This window comes from Salvia hispanica, chromosome 1 (genome assembly GCF_029641045.1).
Source record: "Salvia hispanica isolate PSC_SH4W2 chromosome 1, Shi_PSC_v1, whole genome shotgun sequence".
Classification (NCBI taxonomy): Eukaryota; Viridiplantae; Streptophyta; class Magnoliopsida; order Lamiales; family Lamiaceae; genus Salvia; species Salvia hispanica.
In genome coordinates this window covers 51,465,096-51,474,244 of record NC_142692.1, presented here as the reverse complement: position 1 = coordinate 51,474,244, position 9,149 = coordinate 51,465,096, and the positions used below count along the sequence as shown (strand labels likewise).

Below are 9,149 nucleotides of genomic sequence, written 5' to 3'. Positions count from 1 at the left end.
TTCCACGTGTGTAATTTTTAATTTGTAGGATTTTAATTATGTATTTTTTATTTTCTAGGATTTTAATTATGTATTTTTATTTTTTAGTATTTTAATTATGTAATTTTTATTTTTTAGGATTTTAATTATGTAATTTTTATTTTGTAATGTATTTTTATAATGTAGAAATGTTTTTAATAATTGGAGTATTTAAATTGAATAATAGAATGGTGGGACCCTTGAGCTTGTCCTTAGCTAAGAGCACGGATGTGGGTGTTGTGCTCTTAGCTAAGGACAAGGAGTAAAATTGGGTCCGGGCCCACCTCCGTGCTCTTAGCTAAGAGCACGGATGGGGATGCTCTAATTTTGAAAACTGTTTCTCTCTAATGAGGTGAAATTCATTCTCCACTAACAATACTTTAATTACCTTTTCTCTTGACCTCTCTCTTACTTTACCAATTTTATATTAAAACGTCGAATCGAAAATGCATTTTGTTGAGACGGAGCGAGTAGAAGTTGAATTTAATATTTTAAATTCAATTTCGAATTTAAATATTTTTATAATAATAAATAGGAGTATACTACTCCCTCCGTCTCACAAAAGATGTCACACTTTCCTTTTTAGTTTGTCCCACAAAAGATGTCACATTTCCTCTTTTGGAAAAAGTTCCTTCTCACATCAATTATAAAATTATATTTTCTCTCACCACCTAACACACAAAATAACATCTCCTAAAATCCCGTGCCATTTTCCAAGTTGATATCTTCTTTGGGACGGAGGGAGTATAATTTTAATTCCACGCTGGCAATTCCATATACCAAATGAAACCTAAATTTCATTATGCGGATGAGTATCTACTAGTAGTAGTATGTAATGAAGCAAAAATAAAAAATTTGATGGGCCGAGCACAAAAACAGTTTACTTGAAGAAATTTTAGGGCCTTAGATATTATCGCAGCGTACGTATAAATCTACAACTCCTTACCGCTTAGGGTTTGGTTACCTCGTCGGTTTTGCAAATTTCATCAGCCAACATGGTAAACGTGATTAATGGCTTAGTTGTTGATTTATTTCTCTGTTTTTAGTTTCCGAGTAGATAAAATCTGAAACTTTCCTTTGTGTAAATGTATTTGATTCCCTGTATTTGATTTATTTTTTCTGATTAACGAGTTCATTTTATTAATTTTTTTCCACAGTTTGGTTTTCGATAGGTGATACATTTGTTAACATGTATTTTCTGTGTTATGAACCTAATCGAATTGATATGTTTAGATGTTCTGTTTCTGTATTTTCAGATGTTTTGTCTACTTATATTTGTTTCTTAGTGATCTAGGAAGATAAGATATACAGTAATAGATAACCAGGTTCCTATTTCTTTATTAATTACTCTGGCTTTTCTCCTTAATTTGGTAATTAAGGCCCAAAGGTTCAGTAGATATTATTACTGAAATTTTCTAGCATTGTGATTGACAGATTGTTATTCAGTTTTAGTGTTTCTCTCAGTTAAACTGCAGTGTTTGAGCTTCAATGAGGATAGCACTATGTTAACATTGAAGTGTTAATAGTTGACTAATTAGGTTTTCGCATCGAACTTTTTAATCAACTGTTATTCTCTATCGTGTAACTTGCAGCCAAAGCAGATTCATGAGATAAAGGATTTTCTGCTGACAGCTAGAAGGCCGGATGCACGTTCCGTGAGGATCAAGAGGAGTAAGGAAGTGGTTAAGTTCAAGGTTAGGTGCTCAAAGTACCTATACACCCTCTGTGTGTTTGATCTCGAGAAGGCTGAGAAACTGAAGCAGTCCCTTCCACCCGGTATGATATTTCAACCTTCTTTAATTGGTGGAATTTTCATCCTTGTACATATTGCAGGGAATTTTGATACCTTTGACAACTTGCTGCCTTTGTTTTTCTATTAGCTTATGCTTGTTAAAAAATTTGATTACGAGCTACTCATTGTTACTTCTGTATTTTTACCTTTACTGAAAAATTGACCTTCTTTCACTTTGTTTTCAGGTTTGAGTGTGCAAGACCTGTGAGTATGCTACCCCAAAAGATTTTTGGTTGGATTTTTTGCAAACAAATGGAATTTTGAACTTGTTCTACAAGTTTGGTGACTATTTTGCCATAGTAACTTTGGTCAAGACACATTTATCCTAATGATCTGCATTTATGTATTTTAGGTATATGAGGTTGTCTATAGTTAACTTTTTATGATTTTATTCAAAATATGTCTCGTTGCTATTAATAACTATCTAGTCCTGTTAAGAGCGTATTTGGGAAAAAACGTGTAGCCTTTCATGGAATATGGCTTGTCAGATTTTATCTGACATTTGGTTACATTTACAAAAATATGTATATCTTCAAACATTTGAATGGAGAGCCTTGTGGAGTATGTAGTTACATTGGAAATAAGAAGTCAAAAACGTTGGAAAATTTATAAATTACTAAAAGTTAAAATTTTTATATTTGAAGTTTAAACAAGCGATGCAATTAATCTTGTAATCCAAAATTGCTATCTAAATTACTTATAATCTTTGGCTGACTTTTGGCAATCCCACAAATTTAGTGGTCTAGAATATTACTCCATGTAGTAATTTGTAAAGATACACGACGATGGAAAATGGAAAGTACGGAGTATAAAGTCACCAAAACTTTTGCCAAAGTTTATTGTATGAGATAATAGAAAAATATTAAAAAAATTATGATCTATTAACTGATTTTGTAAGTTATGTAGTACGAGTAATTTATTAGAAGTCAACCAAATTGAACTGGAGCTCTACAAGTTCCAACATCTTTTAGTCATTCAACTTTATATGTAAAGAGTAAAATTCGTTAAAAGAACCTAGTATATAAGAGGGAATCTTTCCCACGATGAGTATTTAGGGTAAACTTATGGAATATTTTGGAATTAAGTAGATTTCCATGCTAAAAAATGTCGATAACTATTTATATCTTCCTTTCCAAACAGGATTGATCCAAAATAAACTAGTCTATCAAACGTGTGTTAAAGAATTGATGCATCCCCCTAACTATCCCTTCTCACTTATCAAACGGGCCTTAGTAGATGTTTGCAAAATTTTATTCACATTAGTGAAATGGTAATTCCCCGTGATTATAAAATTTGGTGGTTCTAGAAAGTAAACGATACCACTACTATTGAATCTTCATTCACCATACTATCCGTTTCATACACACTGATTTACTTATCTGTCCACACACTTGACCAGAATTATGGAAGAAGCAAAAGAGTAGTATGATACACTGAAACTTGATTTACAAAGATTCAAGGATTGATCATCTATGCTGTCATTTATTCCTCAGTGACATCTCAATTTCTTCAAGAGATCGCCCTTTAGTTTCAACTGTAAAATAGTAAGCAAATGCAGCTGCTGCCAACGATACGCCACCGAAGCCTGCGTAAACTGGACCCAAACCAAACTTCTCCACCAATTCAAGGAAAAACAGTCCCACCAAGAAGTTGAACACCTGATTTCAGCACACACCCAAATGTTATATTCATATTTTTTCATAGCTTTAGTAATAAACATTAGTTAGAGATTGATGAGTCTCAATTCAATGGATGCACACAAGTTATCAAATTCATTTTTCATTGATTCTAGTTATCTTTGGAATCCCTTTAACAAGAATGAGGGGATGCCCATGCAATTCTAGAGAATATAGTGCAACTTAACTATTTCTTTATAATGACTAATATAGAGAAACTTGAGGAAATAACAATTCTTAATTTGGATGTGTTATGATTTTCTGTACATACCCAGTGAACAGAGAAACTGAAGCCCATGATTTTCCCTCGTGTCCTGCTGCTGCTAAGCTCTGGAATAATAAGCCCAGTAACTGGACCGGCTCCAACAGCAAACGAAAATATATACCTACAAAATTAAACATGACATGCATTGAATTAAAAGTGTTGAAAAATCACCAATATGGAAAAGGACAACAGAAAATCACAAAGCTAACATGGAAACAAAGGTGTAATGCATGAAAAAATAGGAAGGCACTTAGCAATATCTGTTGTTTATCTTGTGCTATTTTGTTAGTGGACATACATGATAGTGCCCAATATTGATAAGTTGCTGCTGATCTCCGAGTCAAAAGGAAAGCTGATGGCCCCAACTGTCACAAACATAGACACAGCCTGCGAAAAAACAGACATGTAAATTTTGTTTGCTACTTGTGTTGTGAAACTAACTAGCACCCTTGGAAAATCAATTTGCTGAGGTGATACAACATTACTTTTATATACAATACATTTGAATGCCTTTTTAATTTTTTTAAAAACTGAACTCCAATTTCAAAATAGCAATGTTATCATCTTCAAGTGTAGTGTTCTATGTAGACATGCATGGTTAACCGTAACCGAAGCGGAACTGCCAGTAATTGAACCGGTGGCAGCACGTCTAGTTCTATGCAATAGACATAGACTTAGGTGGCTATCTGAAAATATGCTAATTTGTCACATTTATTTAGATACCATTCCAAGGTAACTTCCAATCAGAAGCACTTGTCTCCCTTGCTTGTCCATCAAGGACGACGCACATAGTGCACCTGAAAATCAGAGCATACCAGAAAAAATGAGGGCTTCACATAAGGTTAATGTGAAAAGCCAACACATTTGGTAGAGTCCACACCTGCAAAGTTCGTAATTCCAACAAACAAACTTGCTAAAGCGCTGCTCGTGATTCCAACGTCTTGAAAAGTCAATGATGAAAAATACAGAACCCCATTTATGCCAGCAAGCTGCTGCAATATAAAAAGGGCACCTCCAATGGAAGCAACTGCACCACAGCCACAGCACATATCCAATATTTAATCCCACAAACGATATTGCTAATTTTTTTTCAGAATATTTTTAGCATTCAAGTTCTTCAAGCACATAAGCACATATGTTGCCAAATAAGAAATGAAAATACACCTTGTCACCACCTCTAAAGTGGGGCTCCTCGAACAGATCCAACCAACTGCTATCTAAATCAGCACCATCGTTTCTGATTACGGACTGAATTTCTTCAATAGCTTGATCTACTTTAGACGGCCCCCAGAGGTCACGTATAACTCCTCTAGCATCATCAACTCTCCCTGCCTACAAAGTTTGTCAAGAAATACAAAGTCATGAGCATGAGATCAAAGAGGCATCTGAACAGAATCACTCGGATAAACAAAGAGAACATTATTTCATACTTTCCAAAGCCAGCGAGGGCTGTCAACAGCAAACTGCATGCCAAGTGCCAGAGCAATCCCAGGTACACTAGCCATGTATAATATTATTCTCCACCTAATAATTAATAGTACAAATATCAGCACTGGATTAATGAAGTAATGTCATGAAGTAGATTCTATATGATTACTGGAAATAGATGAGACAAGAAGATAGAGGTAGTCAAGAAGAGGATGGTTGAATACAGACATTTCAAAATATAGAATAGAAACTTAGAAAGTAGTTCCATAATTCTTACTCCCTCCGTCGTCCAATACAAGGAGAGTTTTGACCCGGTACGAGTTTTAAGAAATGAATTAGAAAGTTGGTTGAAAAGGTTAGCGGAAGGTGGGTCCTACTTTTATATATTAGTTTTATAATAAAATGTGAGTGAGATCAAGTTAGTGGAATGTGGGATCCATGCCATAAGTAGTAAAAAGCGAATGGAATGTTTATTGGTGGACGGATGAAAATGGCAAAATGGGAAGTTTATTGGTGGACGGAGGGAGTATAATAAAATTAAAGTGAGAACCCATACAAAAAAATTTGACAGGGGGTGCTTTACTATCCACACGAACCTGGCCAAGCTAGAAGAGTTGGATAGTAAACTCTTCACGATGGGGGTATTCAAACTCCCTCTGAAAAATCTATACCTAATCCCTCTTCCAAGATAGAATTAGAACCCATTGCATCAAATTACATATTTTCCCCTAATTGAATTGCAAGAATCATTATTAGGTAGACAAAATGTGGATTACAATGGAACATGGACAACATGTCACATTATGACCTTGTTGGCATTTTTCCCTCCAATAGTTACTCCTCAAATAGTTATGAACGAAAACCTTTAAAGAACTTAAAAACATTACATTTGGATCTAGTCTTCTAGAGCCAATAGAGTTGCATACATATGTATACTTACCAATGGGGATCATATTCTGAAGGAATAGCTAAAAATAGTGAAACTATGATTCCAAGGCATGTCCCAATCTGAGAAAAGGTCCCTAAGAAACCCCTGAAGTTTGTTGGGGAAACCTAAAAAGCAATGTAGAAGTTAACAGGAGAAGTGGAAATCCATATTAAAGCTATTAAACTTCGATTACTGCAATGTGAAATTCGTTTAGGCAGTTTATATTTTTAATTCGCGAGACAAGAATCAATTATTTAGTCTGAGGCTAAAAACTAAAAGCTCCATATGGAATTATGGACGAAGAGGTAACTCCTCATATGGGGCAGTAAAGAGCCTAAAACCTTTTCAGAGAAAAGTGGAGGCACATTTTATTGTAGCTTGAATAATGAAAAATTACATTTTTTTTTTATCAAAATAGATAATATTACCCCAAAGGTAGGAGTAACAAATTTTAGATGCTAACCTTACCTCTGAAATATAAATAGGAACAAGTACTGTGTTCACCCCAATACCAAGGCCCACTAGAAATCTTCCAAAGAGTATTTCATCCAAGGAATGTGCTTGAGCACTGCATAGTTATCTGAAAGTATTATTAACATGATGATTCATGATACGGATTGCACATCAATTAGAAAATTCAAGTGTTCTAATTTATGGGGTTTTTTCATGTAAATAAGTTACATAGTATCAGGCGCTCAATGAATTAGTACCTCATATTGCAGTTACTTTCTTACTTTTTTTTTTTTCTTTTTTCTTTTTTCACAGCATAAACGTCCAAATGCCCCATCATGAATCCATAAGAACAATTTGCTTTCTAAAACTTTTAAAGTGTCAAAACATTTCTAGAAACAGATGTACACAAGATCATGTGCCTATAGCGATTTGTGAAAGATTCGAGCAATTTTCATGATTAGAACAATACGAAATCACGTTAACTGAACAAACTCACCTTACAATTGCACCTAAAATGAGAGGAATAGTAACAAGTTGGAAGGTGCGGCGACAGCCAAGCTTATCAAGTAGGTAGCCACAACTATGCTTCCAATAAATGCACCACTGATGAATATGCTAACCACAAGCCCCTCAAGAAAGGAATTTCCCTCAAACCCGAGCTCTTTGGCTATAGACACAATAGGGCCATTCATTACACTGCACCACAATAAGATCACAGCAACATCCAGGTAATCATATTAGGCATATGCATTCCTCAAGCTGATTTCAAGTCTACCAAGTTCACTTTTTTCTAAAGCCAAAGTAAGCTATGGTCAAGTGGTTTAAAGTCTTATGCCATAAAAAAGGATCTAAAACACTTTACCCAATATGATAACCGAAGAGAAAATTGGACATGGAAGCAGTTAAAACATGGGGAAATGCAGGCAACCACCCAAAACCCGCCTCTTTACCGCCTTTTTCAGCATCTGAACATTAACACCAAAGCACATATAACCAATCCCCAAGATGATCCTCAGGACAAAAACATAAATAGCAAAACCCACAACTGGAAAAGGATGGGAAGGTCTGACTATAACCTGGGATTTTATTGGCGTGGGGACCCAAATCAGGAGGCTGCTCTTGTTTTGCACAAGTGATTTTGAAGTAGTTGTTGGGTAATGAGCGAGAAATGGAAATAGAAAATGGGTTCTTGATTGTGTTGGATGAAATCGTGGAAGGAAAGAGGGAAATTAATGGGTGAAATTTTGAGGTGAGGAGTAATGGAGAAGCCCCTAACATCTGAATCACGAGAAATGAAATGAATTGAGCGGGTATGATGCTGCTGGGATCACGACGATATAGATACTTGTTTCCCGATTACTACCTATCTAAACTAAATATATATAATTCCTACAAATGTTTTAAATATGGCGGTTTGCTAGAATTATCTCCAAGGCCTCATTTGTTTATCCTAGTACTTAAATTATGTGTTTTGTTCAATTATTATAGAATAATAAAACAGTAATTTGATTTGTGTCACTAATCTCCTAAAGGAAATTATACTCCGCGTCTCCAGTGACGCTTTTTTTTTTCTTTTGTTTTTGGTTGTTCCATTCTTTTCTATCATTATTCTTATTTTATTTTTTTTATTGAATTCATAAAACAAAAATAAATAAAATTTTGTGGTGAATAGAAAATGATCCATTTGGAACTAAAAATAGGACGAAGGAAGTATCAAATAAGATGATTCTTTTTCCTTGTCGAATTCCAAATTATTTTTTTTTTCTTAATTTAGAATTTTAAAAGAACAATATCACATTGTGTCTCACTATTTAACTTCTAGATGTGTCTCAAATATGTGAAGGGTGGTTGTTGGTCTTAGGGCTGGACAAAAATACTAAAATGCCGCACTTATCATATTAGAAAAATACTGAAAATATTGGTTTTTTGGTATACCGTAATTTTCGGTACGGTATGATATGATACCGAAATCTTTCGGTACGGTAACAGTATCAATTTTCCTATACCATGATATATCGTGATATATACCAAATATATGGTATATAACGTTGAATCGCTATACCGAATCCTCGGTGCATACCGAAATCGGTACATGTTGAAATATTATACTCTCTTCCCCCCCCCCTTCCCAAGATATTAGACTCATATACCATTTTGGGTTGTCCCAACATATTTGAGTCATTTTTATTTATGGTAAAAAATTACTTTATTACCAACTCCTACACCACTATACAACATCTCCTAAATTCTTGTGCCCACAAGAAAGAGGTCTAATATCTTGGGACGGAGGGAGTATCTATTACTCCCTCGTCCCATCACAAGTGATCAACTTTTCATTTTAGGTTGTCCCACTACAAGTGATTGATTTCCTCTTTTAGCAAAAAACAAAATATTTTTCATCTCTTACTTTATTCTATCTTTCTTACTTTATTCTCTCTTTATCTCACCTACTTTTTCATCTCTCATATTTTATTCACTCCACTTTAACTCAATAAATATCATTTCCTTAAATCTCGTGTCCAAAAGAAACTCATCACTTGAGGTGGGAAAGAGGGAGTATATTATCTAATATATTTACATAATATAAAA

At 34.5% G+C, this 9,149-nt stretch overlaps 2 protein-coding genes across 2 annotated transcripts; one reads left to right on the top strand and one right to left on the bottom strand.

Annotated features, from left to right (window-relative positions):
• Positions 1–859: 859 nt before the first annotated feature.
• Positions 860–2,359, top strand: LOC125223522 (large ribosomal subunit protein eL38z/eL38y-like). The gene is made up of 3 exons (XM_048126703.2): positions 860–1,016; positions 1,611–1,794; positions 1,996–2,359. Exons 1-3 carry the CDS (start codon positions 1,014–1,016, stop codon positions 2,016–2,018), a joined length of 210 nt encoding a protein of 69 aa, XP_047982660.1. The 5' UTR covers positions 860–1,013; the 3' UTR covers positions 2,019–2,359.
• Positions 2,360–3,110: 751 nt separating this feature from the next.
• LOC125223871 (Major facilitator superfamily protein) lies at positions 3,111–7,926 on the bottom strand. The gene is given in 13 exon segments (XM_048127183.2): positions 3,111–3,468; positions 3,758–3,872; positions 4,050–4,138; positions 4,475–4,548; positions 4,632–4,778; positions 4,927–5,083; positions 5,182–5,275; positions 6,120–6,232; positions 6,576–6,675; positions 7,057–7,138; positions 7,141–7,256; positions 7,423–7,525; positions 7,637–7,926. Coding segments are annotated over 13 exon segments (1,572 nt in total). The 5' UTR covers positions 7,839–7,926; the 3' UTR covers positions 3,111–3,288.
• Between the last annotated feature and the right edge of the window lie 1,223 nt (positions 7,927–9,149).